A 26495-nucleotide genomic window follows, 5' to 3' on the forward strand; every position below is an offset into this window, starting at 1 on the left:
CTTGATAGATTTAAAAGAGAATGAAAGTGGGTCGAGAATGAATGAGTTACTCGTCAAATGTTTTCTCTATGCTGATGACCAAGTATTACTTGCGTCTTCCGCCGAGGATTTGCAAGAGATATGCTATGAGTGGAGCTTTTGGTAGAAAGGGAAAGAAGATGAATGTAAAGAAGACGTAAGTGATGGTGTTTGAAAGAGATGAGGTAGTGACAGACTGCAATATCGTGATTGGAGATGAAAAAATTGAACAGGTGAATGAGTTTGTGTATCTGAGTTCTAAATTTATAAGAGATGTAAAGTATAAGAGTGATATTGAAAGAATTGTGAATGCAGGAAACATGGTGAATGGAGCTTTGCACTACTTTGTGAACAGGCAGAAGGTGTCTAACAAAGCACGTTTGGCTGTGCCTGAGGGGGTGTTGGTCCCAACACTCATGTACGGAAGTGAAAGTTGGGTATGGCAGAAGAAACATGAAAGCAGAATAAATGCAGTTGCAATGAGAGCGTTGAGAAATATGCTAGGAGTTAAACTGAGTGATAGGATAAGAAATAGTGAGATAAGGAAACGTCGTGGTCTGAAAGATGTTGTGACAAAAATTTAAAAAAGTATGCTGAGATGGTTTGGCCATGTCAAGAGAATGAATGAAGAACGATTGAGGAAAAAAGTGTATAATAGTCCAGTCATTATAGCAAGTTGCGGAATTCGAGATGTAAGTCTGTAAGTACTTGTATATTGACACCCCAAAAGTTGTCTCAAAACCTACATATGGTAGGGTGTACGCAACTATTAACTTTCAAGGTCAAAGGTCACAAAAGTCGGTTTTTTGCGCTTTTTTTGTAAATATCTCATTTCCTATGGGTTTTTTGCTATTTATATTTACTTACAATATTGTAGAATACAAAATTCTCTACAAAATTTGTTTAAAAAAAAAATTATACGGTGAACCGTTTTCGAGATAGAGCATCACTTCAGTTGAACCGGTGCCTCCGGTCGAAAACGCGCCATATATAGTTGATGAACTATCGATAAATCAATGATTATAAATATTTGTAAATTTTTATTAACTATTATATTATATTTTATCATTTTCTTCATGCATTGATTGATTGACATGATTTGCTAAATACAATTTTCTGCAACTGCAAGAGTGGTTGTGGTTCGCGATGCGGATGCAGGAAAGCTGGCTTGCAATGCTGTTTAGCTTGTGGCCAATGTAATTAGTAAGTTAGCTTGTCTCAATGCTATACCATATCAGAGCGACATTAACGAAGATGGAACCTTTGACCCCGAAATCATGGAAGAACTTGAGTCAAATGTCGTTGAAGACGATAATGAAGACCAGTTGTTACCAAGGGTGTCAATATACAAGTATTTACAGACTTACAGCTGGGTATCTCGAATTCCTCCTCCTCCGAGTCTTGAAAAAAGACCAGGTCCGGCCCTCGAGGCATTAGAAAGAGAGGCAGGCCTTGTGGTAGGTAGACAGATGAAATAGTGAAGGTGGCGGGGGAAAGTTGGATAGAGACTGCAAAAAGCAAAACTAAATGGAGTTCTTTGGAGGAGGCTTTTACCCAAAAGGGGTCCATATAAAACAAAAGATAGAGATAGTAACTTTGAGTAATATTAAACAATTGTTATTTTTGCATGGAATCAAATAAAGTTTCATTATTATATTATTATTATCATTATTATAACTATACTTGACTGATCGATAAATGTATTTATGGTTGGATTTTGCTTCAACATTGATTACAAAAGCTGCTTAATTATATCAATAACAAATAACAAAATTAACATGCATGAAACTCATTGTCGATATAAATTTTACCTATATCATTTGTTAAAGTTTAAAATGTTTCATTGAGACAACATTTATAATTTGTTCCCGAAAATATGCTATATAATATATAATTAAAAATCTTTTAAAAAAAATTTACTTTATGGCCAGACGGAGATAAATACTATAATTATTTAACGCAAAAAGTTAAATAAGTAACTGAATACCTTGATCCTTTAATTGAAATCAAGCATTAATTCTCATCGGGATTTGTGGTGGCCACATCAAACTGTAAATCAAACACTATAGAGACTATTATTATCTATTTACTATACCAGACTATTATTTATATTCATGGTCACGGGTTCCACATAGCTATGTGGTACCAGTGGGAGGCTCCTTTGCACAGGATGCTGGCTAGATTATGGGTACCACAATGGCGCCTATTTCTGCCGTGAAGCAGTAATTTGTAAGCATTACTATGTTTCGGTCTGAAGGGCGCCGTAGCTAGTGAAATTACTGGGCAAATGAGACTTAACATCTTGTCTCAAGGTGACGAGCGCAGTTGTAGTGCCGCTCAGAATTTTTGGGGGTTTGAAGAATCCTGAGCGGCACTGCATTGTAATGGGCAGGGCGTATCAATTACCATCAGTTGAACGTCTTGCTCGTCTTGTCCCTTATTTTCATAAAAAAAAGCTATATAATTTTTGTTTATAAATATATACTAACCATTCGAGCTTAACTTAAACCTTGACTGGCAACAATTGAGCTTGACTTATTATGCTTTGAGGTCTCTATCCATCCATTCTCAATAGCCTTTGAACGTGTTCGATTTATAATTACATCCGTGCAGTTACCACAGGTCTTTTATGGTGAGTGTGAAGAGATTTTAATAAACAGAAAAGTGTTATTAGATATACATATTATATATAAATACTAGCTGACCCAGCAAACGTTGTATTGCGATATAAAGTAATTAAGAAAATTCAAAAGTAAAAAAAATTGAGGTATAAAAAATAGATGACGACTGAGTAACAGACCTACCAAATATATTCTCGCAATATTCTCGGTTGTCAGTAAATAGCCTAGTCCCTAATGCCAAGAAAACTAAACGTGTAAAATTCACCACAACTAACGTAAGCAACCTGGGTCCCAATCTAGTAATGAACAATGAGGTGTTAAAAACTGTCGATTCCATCCTATTTCTAGATTAACATTGGATATGGAACTTCGATGGGGTAGGCATATATCTTGTCTAGCTGAAAAGTTAAACTCTGCTCCATATGCCGTGAGGAAGATTAGAGAGATTATCATAAATGTTGAAACTGCCCGATTGGTGTACTTTTATGAACGGCATCTTTGGTTTACAAAAACGGCAGGTTCGATTAATTTATCAGCTACGTTCAAGATTTTTCCTAAGGGAGTTTTTAAGGACTTTAAATATCTATATATTTTAACGATTGCCAATCAAAATATTTATGCGAATAGAATGCAAGTGCATCAGAATTTAAATTTTCTGAAAAGAGAAGTGAAATTCATACTTTCAACACAAGACACAATCATAAATTGTGTTCTGATTATTATCGTCTCCAAAAGGCACAATCTTTTTTTTATGAAAAACCAATTTGCCTACAATAATTGCAATGCAATTATAATAATATTTTAATTGCAATTGCAATCATATTTTAATGAAAAAGGCTGTTACTGATACACATGGCCTGAATGACGAAATGGTGAAATCTCGTGGTTGCTTGGCGAAGCCAATTATAATTTTAACAAGTACAAGTGTATGTAAATACACAAGTGCTGAATAAATATCATTGTTTCATTGTTACTCCATATGTTCCGCTATCATAGCACTTTTACACTTAAATTTTATATTTCGCGCCACCGATGAACAATAAGATGACATATGAAATTAGTGCAAGGCAACATGCAGCTAAAACTAGCTGTCATGCACGACGATCTTGAAAGATGTCAGAGTGAACGCACTCCGACGCGGCACCCCCAGTCTACACACGTCTGTCAACGCTAGTTGAAAACCAACGGTTGGTACGAAACCGTCGCGAGCGCGCAACTTTTCCAAGATCCTTTCGACCACGCGAGTACGTACGTGCATTGTGTTGTTATTATCTAGTAGAAAGTTTCAACATCGTCATCTTTAGACCACGCCTGTCTAAATTCCCAATGTGGCACGGGCCACCATTTTGCGAGTTTGCTACATCATAAGTGGTCGGACCTGAAGTATTGCCGTGCTCTATTACTTACGCCCAGCTTCTTCGAAACCAGTTTGGCTTTGCTTTCCAAATGACTGAGGAATCACTTGAGATTTCGAGACCCAGCATTCCGATACTAGTCGAAGCTTTAAAACTGGTGATACGACTAATGGGGCTTTTTCAGTGGTTAACGCACAAACTTGAATCTTCTTGGGGTTAAATTGGACAATGATCAATTTACCCCATTCCGCGACCTTCTCAAAAAAAGACTCGATAGAAGACACAATTTTCTTCCGGCATAGGTCGACGATATCCCGAGAGAGATCTGCATGGCCAGTGCATACGGCGTCTCCAGTACTGTCGTCTGCATAGCAATGTATGTTGGATGCGTCCAACGTATCAGTGATATGCAGAAGAACTGTTTCTTTAGTTGTCGGAGATAGCATATACAGCCTTGGGGAACTCCAGCGTTCGCTGGCTTCGGGTTCGAGCTATAACCGTCGATAAAGATTTATCTGCTGCGCCCAGTGAGGGAAACTGTTGGTCCACTTGCATCACTTCTCGGAAAGCCTCCACTAATATTGCAAAAGTCCACATTAAGCGTGGAACGAGGAGCCGTGGTGTTGCAGCTTCGACGGACAGCCGGCAGTGCGAAAATGGGCTTGAGTCTTCGACTCTCGCGTAGCTGGGTACCCTCCTGCGATAAAATCGTTTTTAGGACCGCTGACTTATTCTGGTGGAGGGACGGGGTGATGGGCTCTGGTCCTCGACACTAACCTATGCGAAACATAACGGTACTAGACCGACTAGATACTTTACGCCGGTTTTCTGTGCCAAGTGTGGTAATTAATCTGGACGAGTCCAGTCCGTTGGCGATTCTCCCATTTCTAAAAGCCTTTAATCGCCTCTTACCACTATTTTTTGCCTGGGCCTCTCCTGTCCTTTTTATTACTCCATATTATTAGATCATTCAGAAATACGTTTTTGTTTCATTTTAACTTATAAACTTTGATAACACATTTCCAATGGTGTTAGACTATATTATTCTCGAATACATTTTTTTTATTGGCAGAATAGCTCCTGTCGGGTCAGCTAGTGTATAATAATAAGTCTAATCGAATTCCCTTCCCTCCCACATTCAACATCTCCATTGAAAAGCCTTAAAGCAACAAAACAGCTGTCTCTGCTTACTGGGTTAAGCTTTATAGAGGCCAATTTGACCTTCTCTTCCAAGTAACCATGAAATTAACCCTTACCCGAGATATCAACGCTAAGTATGCCGATACAAGCTGTGGCAGTTAAAGGAGTAATCTCACATGGAAGGCAGAGGACAAAGGGAGAGGGTTATACTGGACTAAATTTTTCCAAGCCCATTCTGAGATTCTGCATAGCATAGTCTCTATTTTAAATACAGGTTTGTGCCGGTTCTTTTCGACGCTATCCCGAGAGATATTGCTGTCATCTGCATGCAGTATATCAAAGAATGTCACTGATATGCAGAACATCATTGATATGTAGAAAAACAGTGTAATAGATAGCACGCAGCCTTGCGGGACTTTAAAGTATTTAAGTCAAAGCATGTATCGCCGATAATGACCTTCACATTCTGATTTGCTAAAAGCCAATTGTGACCTATCTGCACAACCTCTCAGGTATACCTCATAGGATGGCAGTATTGCTATAAGGGCTTTGTCATGACACTCTCTATCGAAGGCTTTCGCTATGTTTAGATTTTTGAGTGATTTATATTAGAAAATTCACCAGTTGAGCGACCTTGATGGAAACCGTACTGGCAATCGCTGTTCAGCTAGTGTTCCTATAGGTATCCATAACTATTTAAAAATTGAGGAAATGGCAATAAGGCTGTAGTTGTATGTATTCGAGTGTGCACCGTTAGGGGTCAGCTGTGCAATAATCAAAACCATCTTTCATAATTTTGGGACTACGTCTGATGAGATGAGAGTATAACGTGAGTTGTAAGGATGAGTGACATTTCTGGAGCACATTTTCGAAGCGCTATCAGGGGAAGGGCCGGCTCAAAAAATGCCATTATGTATAGGTCTAGTCTAGTCAATACTATGATCATCCAGAGTCAAGGGGGGGGGGGGGGAAGCCTCCGGATCATAGGTCGAAGTAAATACATCGGGTTTTAAGTGTGATTCGATTGTATACCTTAGTACGCAATAATGCACTATCACTCATAAAATCTAACTACGTATCATACTATAAATATTATGACAATACTTAAATGAAAAGACCTGATAAATGTAACATACACCAATATAGCGTACCAAAAGCTTTATAACAGCAACTACACAGAATAAAATATTTATTCATTTGCTGATACAGTAAATGTTCGCTACGCTACAAAGGACTTCACAACATGACATGATTTATGTTATTTCAAAAGGATTAGTTGCGGAGATGGGGCGGATGTCGTCTCATGAATTTTGAAGTGTACTTCTAGTACTTGGAACCGACAGATAGCATGAAACTTATCGTGATTGTATGTTCACATTTCTATAGTTAAATTAGTTTAGATTGGGTTTAATGTGACCAGTTATTGGCATTAGTTTTGATTTTAATCACGTGCTTAAAGTTTTCTTTTGTCGTCAATGCAAATATGAACTTGTTATTCTGGTCAACTATATTAACTTTACCGATTCTCAGACCTACCAAATATATCGTACTACAATAATAATAATATATTCGATAGCCATCTTGCAACTTTATTGTGTATCTGTGGATGGAATAGAATAATATTAAAATCCCGATACATAAATAGGTATTGATCTTAGACGGGTGAAAATTTGAAGTTGTATGTATTTTAAATACTGAATCATAATAAAATAAAAAAAAAAAAAATATTTTCAAAAAAATATTTAGGGGTATGAAAAATAGATGTTGGCCGATTCTCAGACCTACCCGATATACACACAAATTATCAAACAAATTGGTGTAGTAGTTGCGGAGGAGTTTGGTAACAAACACTGGGACACGAGAATTTTATATATAAGATAGTTATTATTTAGTTATCTCGTTATTGAATATATCAGCAACTTGCTCTTGCTATCGTGTTTAGTATACTTCAAACTAATATTTTTCCATTCAAAATAAGATTTTATATCCATCCATTCGAAATAGTATAATACCTCAGATCTGAGATATACTATTGCAAGAAACTCTAGGGTCTCTTATTAAATTTTGTTACAAAGTATGTAATATCATACAAAAAGCACTTATAATTAAATAGCCTTAGGCTGTTCGCTCAATTCCCAATCTGTAATTAAGGAAATCATTTGTTATCATAAATCTTTACCACACAGACACTTTTTAACAATTCTTTTAAAAAATTTTTTCAATTGATATAAAAAATTATTTTTTACATCTTAGTTTGTTAATAACAATTACAAATTTTGTTTGCTAATAGTGTGTATACACTTTCGCTTCATATTTCTAGAAGTATTTCCGAATCGTTTGAGCCATCGCTCATATATTAGACACTTTTTTAAGAATTTACACGTTTTTCAACATGTTGACTTGCTTATGCTTAGCATTCCGCTTAAAATGTTTACAAAGTTAAAGCCACTGGATGCGTTCTTTAGCAGTTGCCAGGTTTTTTAATTGTGGAAACCGCGTCAACAGATTATAGAGCGTTATTTTCCTGAAAAATACATACAAATAACTCTCAAGATGAAAGAAACAAAAATATTCTAAAATTAAAGAAGTTCATTTTCAAGCTCACACTCAACAAGAAGGTTTATTTTTAGTGGCATTTATTTGCCGAAAAAATAAATTACTTTTATAAAATTTAACATTACTGTATGTGCTATTCACTTCTATAAATTAACTTATTTTATGAGAATAAGAGACGAGACGAGCAAGACGTTCAGCTGATGGTCATTTGATACGCCCTGCCTGAGACATAAGATGTTAAGTCAATTTGTCCAGTAAATTCACTAGCCACGGCGCCATAAACATTACTGCTTCATGGCAGAAATGTGTACTAAATAAATACATAAATGGTACCTATAATCTAGAGGGCATCCTGTGCAAAGGAGCCTCTCACTAACTAATTAATAATCAAGTACCAGACCTGTAAATCCAGCTTGTCATTATTGTATGTGTGGCTTTGTTAAACGGAATTCAATCACGATCGGAAACGAACATTTCAATTGGAAATTCAGCAATTGTTACTATCTAATTCAATATGTGTCTAATCCCTCGGGCCCTTCACACAAAGCACTTAATTGCATAATTCAATTACAATAGTAACATGATGCTGAATTCATGACAATCGCAGTCGATATGACGGATTGTTTTGTTTGATTTGTGTAGCCTAAAGAAAATAATCACGTTAAATTGACTCAACACTATAATACCATCGCGCGATACTGAAATACTTTAAAAAATTGGAGTGATCGTGGGAGTAACAATAAATTGTTTTTCGTCCATCTGCTTAACTAGATTCATTTGGAGCCATACATACGGTGCGATCGTTAATGTAAATCTTTAGCATTACATAGCTTTTATGAAGTGACCCCAAAACATGTTTCGGTTGTGAGTTTGTTATAAATAACTTAATTAATAAAACGGCGAGGAAACGAATTTAAGTAAAAAATCATATTATACTGCCAATTAACAATATATAAAAGTTGATTGGTCAAGTGCTTTTTTTAACGGAAGGGGAGGATATACAAGCCAACCTTTTAAATAAATGTACGCGCTTTTCTTTAAGGTACCGTGTCGTATCGTCTTGGAAAAACCGCTTAAGGAAGCTCATTCCACAGATTGGATGGACGTAAATTCCTTGAAAACTGCACTGTGAAGGAACGTCACACATCCAGATGGAGGGGATGATATCTTTATATATGGTGTGTCGTGCATAGGTGGAATACGGCGGCAGGAATACGGCCAAACAGTCCTTCGGAACACTCCCCGTGATAAATGCGATAGAAAACAAACAATAAATCGACGTCTCCGCGCAACGCCAAGTGATCTAGCCGTTCACAGAACACTGGATGCCTGACAATTCGAACAGCTCTGCGTGAACGCGGTCAAACGATTCGAGCTGTTACTGGGGTGCGTCAGACCAGTGATGACAGCAATACTCCATAATGTGTAGCTGGACCTGCGCTTTGTAGAGCTTTCGAATATGGGCCGGCTTGAAGTATTGCCGTCCTCTATTTATGACGACCAGCTTCTTCGAAGCCAATGTTGCTTTGCCATCCAGATAACCGCGGAATTGGTTATAGCTCAAGATTTCAAGACGCAGTATTCCAAGGCTAGGCAAGGTTTTTAGGGAATTGTTGTCGAAGAGCGGTGACAAAAGGGGTTTTTAAGTGGTAAACGCGCAAATTTGTGTATTTTTTTATTTAAAATATTGTTATTTTAAATAGGTTTGTGTATATAATTTTTATTACTAATATAATAAAAGTACATTATTCTTAAAATAAACTTATATAAATTGTATTGAAAATATTAATATTTGAAAGAGCAAATTTTGATTTTCGTGTTGATTCTTCTCAAAATTTTAACGCACTCTTCCAAATCGGTGGTTATAGGATAAAAATATATTTGTCAATATTCCAAATCGTTCTTAAACCTCGTCGAATACGATTATTTTGATGTTGATATAAATAGATACTTTCAAAAATCCTTTATCCCTCTCTATTCGTCTGGAACTTTACCCGATATTTACGCCGAATTTGAACAATATTATATGATTTATTGTGAATAGTTTCGCAAGGACAGTCCTATGCTCAAAATATATTTAAGAATCTCTATATTGCTGCTATTTATCAACAAAAAATATTAATTTCAATTAACTATAACGAATACAGTTTATAATTGACAAGTTGTAAAACAATTTTTGATTTTATTGATAAATCCTCGACGAGAAGCGCTAGAAAAGGAAAGCGCCCCGCGCTAGTTCGCCCACACACACGGCAAGGTTTCCCGTGTGCAAATATTGTTTATGAAACGATATTTAGAATTTTTATGATGTTTGTGAATATTATGTTCTTTATATTAGGCAAGAATTTTGAAAGAAAAAAACCGTGTGGTGTCGTGGGACGAACGACGTTCCTTAATATAATATAATAAAAATATTAATATTAAGTTCTATTCGAGGTATAAACTTTTTCATATTAAATGTGTTATTTTATTTACTAACGCTTCGACGTACACGAAGAGAGTTGTCAAACTTCATGTCTTTCGTTCCCGACGTTTTTTTCCGGTTAGGGTACCTCTCGCCATCGTCCCATAAGGAACATCGTTCCAATAAATGTAAAAATTGAACAATAGACTTTATTATTATACCTTTTTTTTTAGTAATTGTGTATATTTGAATTAATTTCTTGTTTGTAAAACCTTTTATGATTTAACACATCTTATGGTGAGAGATTTCCCGAAACTAAGTAACGTTGTTACATCCTTGAATCTTGTCAGCTCGAGGTTTTTAAATGCAATGAGCCTTTGTTTGCTTTGCTAAAGATATGATAATAACCGTGCTATCGTATAGAAGTAACAGCTTTATTTGAATTTGTTAAATTCAGAGGACGGTTGAGTTTTTTCAGCACGTTATAAAATTTTGAATTAAATACTTTTTCTAGCGCGCTAAGCTTTTATTCTGTAATATTTTATATTGGCTCGGTAAGTCGGGTTTGTCCCCTTAGGATCGTGCTACGACCAGTTTCAGTAAAACTTACCAGAGTTCTTTATGTACACTTATTAATAATGCATATTAAAAATTATATTATTTAGTAATTTATGTATATAGAACAATAAAATTATAGTGTCTTGTATTACCTTCGCATAAATGAAGTTTTCATATCGCAAAGTTTTTTTAACATCTATTTTATTATATTATTATCTTAGCCGTCAACAAAAAAGTATTCTGCATATATCTCTGTAACACTTTATTTACCCAAGTACAGGGCCGCTAATGGCGATTCAGACATTAATCCCATCAGAATATACGAATAAATATTGTTTGATTTGACTGAGAATATTGAAATTACGAAGTAGTCTGGCAAGATTTTGGTTGAGAGTTATTACTGTCAGCCTATCGAGTGATGGGTTAGAACATTACTATTTTTGCACATTTTTAGGCTATAATGAATCGCAACATGATTCTTGGACGAATTAACTTCTGGGCATGACACTGCTCTATTTATGACTCCTAGTTTCCTTGATGCCAATTTATGTTTACCTTACAGATGTTTCACTGCGTCTCGAAATATCGAGCCCCAGAAACTAGGTGAGGCGTTAAGAGGAATGGTTTTGACGAGCGTTAATACGTCAAATTAGCTTTTTTTCGTGGTTAAGTCATACTTGATAGTAGACACAAATTACTTCTGGCACTAATCTCCTTATTTCACGTGACTTACGTGGGCTTTGGATACAGCATCTCCAGAACTGTCATGTGCATAGCATTGCGACATGCATTAGTAGGATATAGTCCAATATTATTAGTCTGACCAGAAATGCTGTTACAATTAAAAATAAACAAAATATTTCATTTGCATTTGGAATCTGTCATTCTTATATGATTGTTCATTGTGTTTTCTCATTTTGGCACCAATACATTGAAAAATATTTTGCGATATTAAAATGGAGTGGGGTGATAAAGAGAAACGAATCACTGTGATTGCATTGTACAAAGTAGGTATTTAAAACTCTCCATACGTGTATTCGTAAAATTTTGGAGTATCGGGCTATTAATAGGTAAAATGAGACCTTCTCTGTTTGTGACAGAAAAAGATCTGGCCATCCATGTAGTGTTCGTACAAAAAAGGTGGTCAGTGCAGTAAGGGGAAGAATGTGAAGAAAAACCTGTCCAAAAAGATTTTATCTCAGGAGATGAAGATAGGACCTAGAACCATATCGCATATTTTAAAAGATGACTCAGAACTTGAAGCCTATAAGACACGTACTGTGTACACGTACGTCATTATGCTCTGTGCTTCCCAGGAGCATAAAAAAATTAAGGAAGTCCCAGGCCCAAGGGTGTCGTAAGAGGCGATTAAGGACATTTACCAGAGGGAGGATGCCGGCTACATTGTCGGTACCAGAATGGCGTCTATCTACCTACCTCTTCTCTAAATTCTGGTAATTCGAAAAATAGGGTGATTTTTAAATACGAGTTCCGATGCGGAACTAACGCTACAGAAACAGTTCGCAATATAAATGTTTCGTTTAGAGAGGGAACTGCTAATGAACGCACCGTGTGATATAACCGACTTCAAAAAGGAGGAGAAAATCAATTCGATCGGTATTTTTTTTATGTATGTACACCGATTGCTCTGAGATTTATGATCTGATTTACGTAATTTCTCCTTAGTTTCCTTTTTTAGTAAGTTCGATGCAGAATATATGCCATTTAGTCCAACAAAAATTTTACAGAGTTTGGCCCAGAAGATTTCATTTTATGAAAATTTTTTGTTTACCTCGATTATATATTTTTTTTTGTACGACTTTTTATGAGTTTTCATTCAGGTTGATTATATATTATAATTATTAACTGACACTAAAAAGTAAAACATAAAAAAAAACTTCGTTTAAAAAAACCGACTTCAAAAACTGAAAAGTATCAAATTACTAAAAATTTAATTTAATACACTTCTTATACAAAGCTTTACCTTAAATATTAATAAAATACTAGTATTTGTATGTGCTACATATTGATAGCTTTGAAGTCGGTGCCAAGCCAAATGTAATAAGTAAGTACCTACACTCGCCACGCGTGACTTTGAGCGGGATAGCTTCGTCTAGAACAAAACAACACAAGCGGACAGACACGCGTGTTCAGACAGCCTTAATGATTACGGTAAGTAAGCTGTTTATAATGTTAAGTTTTATTTTGTTTAGGGCTTGGCACCGATTTAAAACCTATCAATAGGTAGCACATATAAATAATAGTAATTTATTAATATTAAAGGTAAAGGTGTATTCAATTATATTATTAGTTATTTGATACTTTTCAGTTTTTGAAGTCGGTTTTTTAAAACGAAGATTTTTAATGGTTTTGAACACTTTTTTGATGGAAACTTTAATTTGATGAACGAACCGTTCTTGTTAACGTTGAAAACCGCCCATACAGGTATATAACAATGAATTGAAAGAGATAGCAGATTACAATAGAGCCAATCCGTGCCAGACTACCCGGGAATTAGCGACATGGTTTAACGACACCTAACCAACAATATTGACTCATTTGCGTCAAATCAATAAAATAAAAAATGTGTTATTATCAGATATGTTATTCTGCAGATCAGCCAAGAAACGCGGGTTGACTTGTATTGGTAGAATTCGGGTGCTGGTATCAACCCGCTGAGTACTCCCCGTAATATTTGCAGTAGAAGATGCATAGAGAACCCGCATCAAAGCATCATCATCATCAGGAAAGAATCAAGTCGATCGGAGACAGCCGTTTTCAATAACGTATCTCTACTCACAGATACATAGCTCTCACCGTTTTATGACAAGATCTTATCTATCCATACTTATGTCTAATATCATTGTTATATCCAATGGTTTACGTCGATAGGTTATTGAAATGTAAGTAAGCGTAAAAGGATAGATTTGTCTACCTCCAGTAACTTAAACTAAGGATAGATAGGTTATTGAAAACTGCCGTTAATCAGTTAGAGTATTCTAATAAGAACATATTCCATAGTCGTTGAAATATATGAAATGTTTCCACTGAAAATTTAACTCACAATGGGTTGCATTATAAAGATTCGCGTAAACGCAACATGTTCATCACGTTTTCCAGACAAGTACTACTTCTTAGTAGTACTTAGGAGAGTGCTCCAATCTACTTTTCAACAAAGAGTTTCCTTGAATATATACAGCAAAGTGATCCTATTTTCATGGAAATACTTGTTTCACATAAAAGCGTGTATTTATTATAGATTATCAATGATACCGAACGGATTACCCAATGAATTGTCGCGAGACTTCAATTTAATTTAGTTGATTATTAAGTCCTTTCGATATTTCAACTAATTGGACATGAAATATTGCGAGTGGAAATGTCGATGTCAGTTTGGTTTAGTTTAAGGTAATAAAGGTAATATTTGCTATCCAGCGGGTGCCGATAATTATGCCCGTGTTGAATTTGATTACGTGGATATCTGACCACTGAATTGTTTGTTGTTGTATACAAATGTCATGGGATTAAATTATGAATTAGAGACTGATAAAATCTCGCTTATTTTTCTAACTAGCTAATATCAAATATAAATTTGATTAGCAGTTTCTAAGATAAGCGTGCTAAATGCAAATGCACATAAAAACAGACGGCTAGAAAAAACCTAAAAAAAAAAATTTTCAGGGTTCTGTTACACAATAATTATTTATATGAATTGTTTGTCTTAGTTATATTTTTTTTTAATTATATTTATTAATAAAAAACAAATTTTACATTGCGGTTTCCAAGCAATTAAAACCACTGAGGTTTGTACAATTGCTAAATTAAGTCTACACCATCAAAGTTAAATTAATAAAAGAAAAAATAGTTCAGAATCACTTAGCTATACATTATAATTATACAAATAAAAGTAAAAGTACTTGATACAATTAATAGTTAAGCACGATAAGTTGATCGGTGGTCAGTCAAGTCTTAAAAACTATTTTTTTTAATTCTGTTTTAAATTAGTCTCAGTCAACGAGTCGGTCAAGTCACGCGGCAGTTTATTAATCAGTCTAGGTACTATGTAAGCTGTTGTTCTTTCACCGAACGCATTGGATGCCCGAGGCATGTGCAGCCGGTTTAGACTAACAGCGCGCGTATACACGGGGTGATCTATGGCTGTTTTTAATTTATTATTAAAATAATTTTCTTTTAGTATTGCATATTCAATTTGCTTAAATATTGACAACACTTGACAATGCTTAAATAGCCCGCTTTCGTTACCCTGAAATTTACGTTTAATTTGATTTGATACTATTTTTTTAAGAATTTGAATTTGAATTTTATTAATTTTGTCAAGGTACGAATTGTATGTACGACCGTAACTGCTCAGTCCATACTGAACGTACGATTCGGCTAACGCGTTATAGAGCATTATTTTGACTTTATAGGGTATGCGATTTTTAAGAATTGAGATACTTGCAAGGAATTGTCTAAGTTTGTTGCATACATAGTCCACATGATTACTCCATTTAAATTTGTCATCTATTATTAACCCAAGATATGTGTGAGATCTAACTATTTCCAAGGGTGTGCATTTACATGAGTGATAGTTTTTTATGTGGGCAGACATGTTCGTGAGCTGTTATATTTTGTATTGGTAATTTCTTAATAAACGGTGATTTTATCAATAAGAGCTTAGTTTTATTTGGATTAAGAACAAGGCCTACATCATGACACCACCGGGTAAGGTTATTGAGGTCCTGTTGCATAAAATCACAAGCCTTTATTGGATCTTTGTCCGCGATTACGAGACAAGTGTCGTCCGCAAACTGGAAACAAGTGCAGTTTTTTATACAATCTTTGATGTTATTGACGTATGAAAGAAAGTGAAGCGGCCCTAATACTTAACCTTGAGCGGTGCCCTTTCTAACCATGACTGGCTTACTCAACGTGTTGTCTATTTTCACTTTGTATATCCGATTTTTTAGATAGTCACTGCACCATTCCAGTAATGATTCCAATAATAAGTTGATTATGCAACAAAGTATCAAAGGCGCGAGAGAAGTCTATAAATAATACTAAAACGTGTTTTTTAAGATTTAAGTGACTATTCACTTCGTCAGTAAATTTTGATAAAAGGTTTGAAGTACTCTTACCAGCCTGGAATCCAAATTGATTTTGTTGTAGTACTTCATGTTTCCTGTAAAAACCATGTATTTGTTCGCATATAAGTTTTTCAACAATTTTAGCAATCGATGATAGTATTGTTATGGGTCGATAGTTATCATAATCACTATGTTTACCTTTTTTAAATATAGGCCTCACACAGCCTTCTTTTAATTCATTTGGGTAATGACTTTTGCTTACACTGCAATTTATTAAGTTTGCAATAGCCGTGGAGACATCTCTTCCAATTAATTTAATATCTGATACCTTGATACCATCCAGACCAGGTGCCTTACGTGAGTTTCAGTTTTTTATAATTTTATAGACCGAATCGCTTGAAGCTTTTTTTTAAAAGATACTGGAATCATTTGGTTGGCGGCAATTATTTTGTTTATAAAGATTTATGTTGCATGTTGGACTAATATCATTCACTGCATTATCAAAGCTTTTCGCAAAGTTATCTGCAATGATTTCAGTATGCAACCCTTGCGCATTAAATGCATTAAGAATTGCTGAATCAATAGATGATGACACACGACCTAACATTTGGTTTATTATTTGGTACATTTTTTTTGTATTTCTAAAGTTATTACTAATTTCGTTTAGGTAATATGATTTTTTTAGCTTCTAAAACCTTGTGTATCTTGTTACGAACTTTGTTATATTCTAATCTTAATTTAGGATCGTAATCATTATTTTTGCATTTGCGAAAGAGTTTCTCACGCTTTTTACAAAGTTCATTGATATTTTTATCGATCCAAGGCAGCTTACATTTATTTTTACCATTATCTAAACCTATCCTTTTTTTTATAGTACTTGTAGCCGCATTGTTAGCATTATGAAAGGATCGACAAATAAAATTATAAATATCATACGGGGATTTCGTTTATCACAGACCATTTTACGTTTTTTAGTTCCCGAAAAAGAATGTCATTTTTAATTTTTTGTTTGATATCACCCCGTGTACGCTCGGGCTATTCATCGCCAATGCAAGCGAAGACAAGGCCTCGATGGTCCGCCAGTACAATATCTAACGCCACCGAGTACGGATTTAATGTGGGGAAGCGTGCAAAAATGTGGTCGATACAAGATTTGGTTACATTGTTTTGTTTCATTTCAATTCTCGTATAATCGGATATACCACACATTAATCCATGCTCGCTGAGTGTTGCTAGATATGAATCTTTATATGTCGTTGAATTTTTGAATTGATTTTAGGTCAATGTTTATGTCACCAATTATTAGTAAGTTTAGTTTTGACTCAAATATAGAAAGATAGTTACGTAGTTCTTTTACAAAATTATTCTTTTTGTTGATGGTGGGCGATAAACTGTACAAACAAATACATCTTGGCAATCATTTATTTTAAACGACCCTGTTAGACTTTCAAAAGTGCTTGTTTTATGATTGAATTTTGTAAATTTTATGTGATTTCGGATGTATATCATAATGCCGCCTCCCTTTTTATTTTTTCGTAGTTGTGAGTACATGTTAAAGCCAGGAAGGTTAAACAAATGGCAAATTTTATTCGAGATACCACATTCGGGCAATTCTATTAAATCAATTGGAAAAGTACATTTATGAATAGTTTGTTCTAATTTACTGAAATTTTTAATTAAAGACCTGATATTAAAATGTAGACATGACAGTTTTAAAGTATTTTTAGGCGGTACCTATATGTTGTAAAAAATTATTAAGTGTGTTACAATCTCGTATTTCTTTTATATGTGTATCCATATTATATATTTATATAAATTCAAACTTAAACAGGCGAGAATTTAATGAACTTTTTTATCAAATGTAAGGAAAAAAGAAACAAAAACTGTACCTAATAGCTTATTGAGGGGTAGATCCGTTCAGTTTCTTTTCAAAATTAGATGAGATCGAACACTGCTTTTCAAGGAGGTTTATATCTTGCACTGAACGAATATAATATATTTTACTATCACTACACTTTCTAACACACACTTTACCATCTTTGCACCATATATACTGAAAGGATTCTTTAAGTTGGGTTTTCGCTTTGAATAACAGTGACATAAGGTGCTTAGTTAGCGCATCCCGTACATAGACACGATTTTCAACGCTTTCTTTCGGGACGCCCTGTACTATGTGTCCAACAGTGAGTAATTTCAACCTTCCAGCATCAATCTATTTTTTCCGTCATACATTCGACTCTAAATCCAGTAGGATAACTCCTGATCTAGTCTTTAAATCCAAGATGACCGCCGTGCGGTTGTTGAGGTCATAATTTTATGATTTCAACATTATGGATATCGAATCCGAGGTTCTCCAGGGCGCAGAGAACGAATTTGGAATAATTTTTGAAGTGAAACTACTTTGCCCGCATGAGGGTAAAATTTTTACGAATGAAACGGAATAGAGTGTCACGAAAATGAAGGACGTTTTTATCCAAGAAGAGGGGAGGAAGATTGAGTCTGATTGAGATAGAGTGAGAAAATTCGAATGTAGCATGAAGCAGTCGGTAGCGCTATGAAGTAAAACAACTTCAATACTAGCGTTGTATCATGTAGGTTTAGCGCGCGGCCGCGAGTATGTAGAACATCTTCCCTACTAGCTTTGTATCGTGCAGGTTTAATGAGTAATAATAATTAGTAAAACATCTAATAATTTCTAATATTGACAAAAATCAATTGGTTTAGAGAACAGATTAGGATAATTATTAATATAAACGAGATTTAAAAATTGGTTTTCACAAATAAGTTTCACTTCTGACATGTGTACTTTGTACGCACGACATTTTTTGTGTTGTCTGGTGCTTTGGACGTAGCTTCCTAAATACTGGAGACATACCTTGTGGGGTATCATTGGATAGGTCTTTGAAAGTTAGATTCAGGTTTGATACATGACATTTCCTTTGGTCTTTTGAAAATAATGTGGGATTAAGGAAGATGTACGTTACATTTATGTAATATATAGGTATCTAGTAGGTAAGACCTATTTAATGTCTTTCAAAATCAAATTATGAGATTTTTTAATTAGATTGGTAAGGGAATGTGTTTTGTAAATATTGTGGGTGAAAAGTCGAAACGTAAATATTTGTATATTTTTAGGGAAGGAAGAATTAATTTAGCATGTGGGATATTGTTAGACAGGCCTTTTGTAATATAATTTAAGTTTATGAATGAATTCTAATTTTGGAGATGTAAATGACACCCATTAAGAAAATCTTGTAGATTACATAGGCGCCATCATGGATTTCGATTTTGACCCGATATTCGTTATTGTTGACCCCAAAAACCATGAAAATGACACACCCATGATGAGAAGTTGGTGAATTTCATAGGCGCCATCTTGAAATTTGAATTTGACCCAAAATTCGTTATTGTTGACCCCGAAAACCATAAAAATTACACCCATGAAGAGAAGTTGGTAAAATTTTGACCCGATATTCGTTATTGTAGACCCCGAAAACCATGAAAATGACACCCATGAAGAGAAGATGGTAAATTTTCATACGTGCCATCTTGGATTTCGATTTTGACCCGATATTCGTTATTGTTGACCCCGAAAACCATGAAAATGACACCATGAAGAGAAGTTGGTAAAATTCGTAGGCGCCATCTTGGATTTCGATTTAATATGGACCTAATATTTAGAGATGAAAATAAGTCACTAATTCTTAAAAAAAATACAGAAACATAATTTTTTGAAAATCTGACTGCATACAAAATATGTAAAATATCAAAGACAGTATTGTAGAGCTTATAAAAAATATTCATGTTCGTACAGCGATCTTTCCGAGTACGAGCTGCTACTTACAACCGACACAGTGTCTACCCACGACGGCGACCGAGCGCGGACTGACGTTGTTTCGATAGATCGCTCTGCGCAACGGAGGGACAAAATAAAATAACCCTTAATACCACACTTTAAAGCTCATGCTTATCAGAAAAATATATGAATTTTAGACGATTAATTTTTATTTTTTCTTAGATTATTTATAACATATTCATTAATTTATTTTCCGTGTTTTTGAGAATATTATATCTGCTTTCTTTATGTAATTTTTAAGAGACAAAATTATGTAAGTAGTAGCAGAAAACTGATCCTGAATGAAGCCCCATTTCGTCAATTTTGTGTGAAGAGGTCACTGATAATCGTTTTTACGACATAAAATATCAAAATTTTAAAGCAAATATTTCCCGCTAATTGGAGATAAAGAAATAATCTACCTGTGGCAATTTTTAGTTTTGTTAGATTTAGTTTCATTTCATCACAAACTCTACCGAAAAATATCTTATTTTTATCGGATTCGTAAACGCGTCCTTAAAGGAAAATACGTTGCTGGATTTATTTCATTATATTATTGCTTATTTTAATAAAAAACTATAAATTTTTATTTTTTTAATTCATATGATATACTCATATCTATATGATGATGATTTAATACTATATCGTATTATAATAACAGGGGAGTATACTATAAATTGATAATATTTTATTAATACTTGCTATGTGAATATTTGAATATTTAGGGGAAATATAGGTCAGACAAAGAAAAAAATTCAAATGTTATTATGAAATTATAAACTCTAAAATCAAATAAATAATAACAAGAAAAGAAAATAGAAAGATTAAAAACAGCTATTAATTATGTTCAATCTGAATAAATAGCTACTTGCCTATCACGATGACTAACTGAAGATTGACAATGAATATGATGAATATGACTTTAGTTCGATACGAAATAGATGCGACGTCTTGGTCCCATAAATTGTCCCCTAAACATTTAGTTTAATACACCTCTTATACAAAGCTTTACCTTAAATATTAATAAAATACTAGTATTTGTATGTGCTACATATTGATAGCTTTGAAGTCGGTGCCAAGCCAAATGTAATAGTAGGTACCTACACTCGCCACGCGTGACTTTGAGCGGGATAGCTTCGTCTAGAAAACACCAACCCAAGCAGACAGACACGCGTGGCCAGACAACCTTAATAATTACAGTAAGTAAGCTCTTTATAATTGTACTAAGTTTTATTTTGTTTAGGGCTTGCCGACGAGTTAAAACCTATCAATAGGTAGCACATACAAATAATAGTATTTTATTAATATTAAAGGTAAAGGTTTGCATAAGAGGTGTATTAAATTAAATTTTTAGTTACTTTTTAGTTTTTGAAGCCGTTTTTTTTAAACGTAGTTTATTTTTATCTTAAATGTTCTTCGATCTTTTGCCTTCTGGCTAAATTATGATAAAAACACACCTGGCTCCAGTGCATCCTATTGGCATTGTCGATATAGGCACACTTATCTAGAAGGAACGGAAGCATTCTGTCCAAGCAGGTCGTCATTAGCTGATTTTATGCGTTACGATTATTGCATTATGACTATGAGATCTGTAGAAACACGCGTAGATGACAACTTGGTTTATTAGTCACAAGTTGATGTTGAATTTCGTATGAAGATATACGATGATACTGTTATTTCTTGTCTATTCTCGCCGATAAACGCACGCACACAAACACACACACATACAATTATTTTAAGCCAATGAATTGAGTTAGTAGTAATTTAAATAAATATTATGTTCATTCACCATTTTTAGTTAATTCATGAATAATGTGTATCTACATTAAGGATTAATAGGAGGAAGTGCGGTGTCTTTCAATACAGGCATTAATCGTTTACCGGATGACACAAGCCTTAATTATGTTGATGTTTGTTTTAAATAATGCAAATAAATATATTTTGCTTTGATTTGATATGTTGATAAACGAGTCTACACCATCTCCGTGATACGATGGATCACCGGAGTGAGAATTCTCGAGGATTGATTCTCTGAATCACGTAAAGTTGATTGATTACCTTCTGTTTTTATAACAGAGTTGTTATAACAACATATTATGATAGCAGCCCGAAAGAGTTTTCGTGCTGCGAAACTGCTGCTGGGACGATTTAGAGAATTCGTCTACCAGGTAGGGATATATTAATTAATTTAAAGGTATAATACTAACATGTATATTGCAAACATGATTTCTTTCATTATCGTTCTTTAACCACACACTTTCACTTAGCAAAATTGATCCCTACTCTCACAATATCTGAATTTATATATATTTAAACCAAAAATCTAATGTAACAACACAGTTACAATTACACGCGTTTTAATCCTTTAAAGGTGTTTTATTTAAATAAAATAACTTTGTTGAACAAGTGGATCCAACTTTTGTAATAGTTTTAATAATAACTGTGGAATCGATTAAATAATATATGTAATGAATCTTTTATGGTTTACTTAAATCAACTAATTAAATAAAATTCAAATAGTTTTTTTTTTTTTGTATTTAGCCAATTCCTAAGGAAATTATATTTATATTATGTATAGTGTTAATAGGTAGGATCGGCTTGGCGATAATTAATATAATAAATAGTGTGAACAGGATCCACACTTTAATGTGTATTTATGGTCGCAGGCTAGTACACTAACTAAAGATATCTTAATATATATAAATTACGTTCGTCCGCGATGGACTCCTAAACTAAAGAACGGATTTTAATGGGGATTACTTCATGGAGTGCAGTTTAGTCCATTTTGAGAGATAGGATAGTTTTTATATCGATTTGGGACCCATAATTATTTTTATTTCCAATATTTGTTTTGTATGGACATATTTTCTGTGAGAGAATTTATTGACGCACGGTTTGACAGTTCTGCTGTGAAACAATTTCATTATAACAACAGGAGGCATATGTTACGAAATAATTCTTGATGTTATGAAATATTATTGACTTATTCATTAAAAAACAGTATTTTACTTATTATGTACAGAACAACGTCTGTCCGGTCAGGTAGTATATTATATGTTTTACCTAATGCCTTCATTTTTCTTATGGTCATGGGATCTTATATGAAATAAACACAGTACCCAACATAAGAATATTATGAAAAGTATATACATACAAAATAGTACATAATTAACTGCTTACACTATTATATAGATAAATATTTATATGATAGTGAAAATTAAATCACCCAATTTTACATTTGTAATATAAAGTAATGATAAAAGTTAATATCGAATAACTTTAGAATATTCGAACAAATTCGCTATTCATTTATTCATATTAAATATCGCCGAGTAAAAGGGGTTTGGATTGAAGTCCTTTCAAAATTGGTTTAAAACTATTTATGATATGTACATAAATATATGCCAACAATGTTAGCTCTATCTGAAAACTCCTTAACATTATCTCGAACTCAAAGCTCAGGCCACTCAATTCAATGGATTATTGCTGAGTATAGATTTTATTCGAATGGGCCCAGGTCTCCATTCCATCCATTTGTTTTCAAAGGTAATCCAACCAATACGATACTAACAATAAAAACTGTGTTAAATAGTTATTCTTGTGTTAATTAGGCAACAAAGTTATCATCATTTCCTAAGTATTTATCAAACAGCAACCTCCATCAATTCCACGATCAAACCCCACGTCACAAACTTTAATGATTATAATCACCATTTGGACGTGTGGCGTTCCCCTCTATTACACTTACTTACGTTTTTAAGGTACAATTAAACTTATATGTTGACTTCCTTGCGCGGTGGTTCCATGAAATCTAAAGAGATCGTGTACACCGATCCAGAAGGCTGACAACGCTCTCATAACTCCTCTGGTATGTTTGGTACGCCAGTTTGTTCTCCTTTTCCATGTAAAAAATATTTCATACAGTATGTGTATACTAGTGGGAGGCTCCTTTGCACAGGATGCTGGTTAGATTATGCGTATCATAACGGCACCTATCTCTGCCGTGAAGCTATAATGTGTAAACGTTACTGTGTTTCGGTCTGAAGGGCGCCCTTGCTAGTGAAATTACTGGGCAAAAGAGACTTAACATCTTATGTATCCAGATGACGAGCGCAATTGTAATGACGCTCAGAATTATGGGATCTTCAAGAATCCTGAGCGGCACTAAATTGTTATGGGCTGGGCGTATCAATTATCATCACCTGTACATCATGCTCATCTTATCCCTTTATTTTCATAAAAAAAATCTCGATAAAAACGCTTCTTATCTGACGCCTGCTATGTGTTAGGTTAGGGTTAAGTTATTGCGGTTTATTCCGCTCAGGTCTTCGTGTGATTGGTTGAGACTAACACTTTTTTATATGGAAGAGGAGGCAAATGAGCATAAGGGTGGTCTGATGGTAAGTGATCACCACAGCCCATACATTTTTGTAAAACCAAAAGAATCACAATAGCGTTGCCGACCTTATAAAGCGTCGAGTAAACGACATACGAAGTTTAAAACCGAAAACACATCCGGGTGCTTCGTGGTGAGTGGATAAAACTAATGTGCTACCGACGCTTTCTTAAGATTAAGAGTAGATCTCATTAATTATTATTTCTGTGATAAGTGATAATAATTTAAATATTTGTTGCAGAGCGATTAAACTCTGATGATCCAACGAAGATGTTGTCCGTGCCGCAATGGTCGTCCAAATATTCAAAAATTTGTCAGCCGCACTTGGATTATATGGGTGAGTTATAATAATACTCAACTACTGGTAGTACTAAAAGTTTCTGAATACTTATTAATTATTTTCTTTATGAAAATAAGGGTCGAGATGAGCAGGACGGTCAACTGATGGTAATTGATACGCCCGCCCATTACAAGCAGTGCAGCTCAGGATTTTTGAAGTAGCCAAAAATTCTGAGCGGGACTACAACAGCGCTCGTCACCTTGAGACATAAAAAGTCAAGTCTCATTTTCCCAGGAATTTCACTAGAGACGGCGCCCTTCGGACTGAAACAATGATATATATACCACATGTTGTGTTTATCAGAGATATTATATTATTCCAATATATAGTAATTTATTATGTACACATTTTGCATTCTTTGGAGCCATTGTCAAAAAGCAGTAGACTAGAACAACAGTTCCAGTCTACCCAAAAGACGTCTTGGAAAGCATTCACCGCCTCCTCAGGTCTACGTAATCGTATATCTCTAAGCTTATCTTTAATTTTTAAAAATAAAAAAAATCACAAGGTATAAGGGTTCTATATATATGACTTTTAATTGAGGCCTTAAAAACCTACCTATCTATATATACATACTATATATACCTAGTCTTGCCATAAATACTGAAATCAAGAAAAAAAAATCTGTTGCTAATAACGTACTAACTGACTAATTGGGAAGCTTCCTTAGAACTTTGAGCATAAATAGGGTCATTTTGTTTTAAACAAAGATTTTCTGTGAGCTCACTGCGTACCGCTTCAGTAGTTGTTTCGATTTTACCACCCTGTTATTTTTCAACCTGTAAATTATCAGTAAAGAGGTGACCAGTACGTCTAATAGGATGCAAGTCCTTAGTTATCTTTTAAAATTAAGCTAAGCGAAAAGCTTATGTAATATATTACGTCATATTTAATTTAATTTGTTGTTTCAGCTCCCGAAACTCAGCTGAGGGGTCAAGCTAGTGCAGTTTCGGATATGTACAGTATGGGAATGATATTGGCAGCAATTTACAACGTTGGCAGGCCTTTGATCAACACCAATTTCAATCCAGACTTATATGTGAAGCAAATGAATATGGTAAGTACCAATAAAAATTAATAATAAATATATATTAAATATGTTATTAAGCTAGAAGTAGCCACACACAGATAACATATTTAATCCAACCAGTACTAGTTGACCCACTGAACTTTGCAGCATTTCAAACTTAATAAATGAAGTGTTAACTTGAAATTCCAGATCAAATTGTTCCACTCAGAATAATATAATTAATTGAAGCTTTGTGACGTATGCCATTTATGAATTAGTTGTGAGGTGCGGCGACGAACAAAGTGAATGGATTGTCAACATAATGTATATAATGTGCTACGTGATTTTTTAATCGTTTTATAAGAATAATTTCTTTAAGTGATTGTGCTTTTTATTGCAACTGATTTCTAGTGTTAATTGGAATAGTCGAAATGAGAACTTTGTCATCCATAAACTTTCCTTGGAGTATCGGTCTTTATTCCTTAACGTTTTCTCACCACGAAACGCGTTTCGTTGCAAAGTATTGTTAGGTTGCGAACCAAATAGATTTCCAGGTTCAAAAAAACTGTCCGATGTTTAGTCCGTAGACAAGCCACGCAGATTGATGAAGTTTACAATTTTTTATCCAAAATTTGGATTCTAAAAAAGAACGCATCCTTTCTCGATGTAATGACGTGTAATGCCAAACATAGTACAAACTGATACTGTGTGCGTTTGAATAACACTACACTCCTGACTAGACAATCGTCGTACCCTAGAAAGGCCTCGATCTAGATTCAAATAATTGTTCTTGACATTGGAAGTGATTCTAATGTAGGAGACCCACGAACATACCGCAAATTATCAGAAGCAATCGCAAATATAATAATTCCTCATTCTTCAAATAAAATATATAAATATTACCAAGAGCATCATTAGAACGCACATCCTTATGTATGTACAAGAAAACGCAACATGTTTTTCCAGTGCGGGAATAATGTAAGCTCTCAACGATGAGACGAACATAAAAATTCATATATCTGGATATTTCATCATAAAACCTGATCATGAATCAGGTTTCCAAAAGTAAATTGCATTCAAAATTGTTTGATGCGAGCTGTTCAGTTGTTTTATTATTCTGCTGTTCAATTATGTCGAACAAAACAAAGAAGTGTGGTGTATGTACGTAATAATTAT

General features: G+C 34.4%; 1 protein-coding gene across 1 annotated transcript in view; it reads left to right on the forward strand.

Annotated features, from left to right (window-relative positions):
* LOC126978987 (uncharacterized) overlaps positions 1–26495 on the forward strand; it is a 185115-nt gene that overhangs the window by 124792 nt on the left and 33828 nt on the right. The window contains exons 6-7 of the mRNA XM_050828125.1: positions 24212–24307; positions 25222–25367. Of these exons, the coding sequence (XP_050684082.1) occupies positions 24212–24307; positions 25222–25367 (242 nt within the window). The remainder of the gene's footprint in view (positions 1–24211; positions 24308–25221; positions 25368–26495) is intronic.

This window comes from Leptidea sinapis, chromosome Z (assembly GCF_905404315.1).
Source record: "Leptidea sinapis chromosome Z, ilLepSina1.1, whole genome shotgun sequence".
Taxonomy (NCBI): domain Eukaryota; kingdom Metazoa; phylum Arthropoda; class Insecta; order Lepidoptera; family Pieridae; genus Leptidea; species Leptidea sinapis.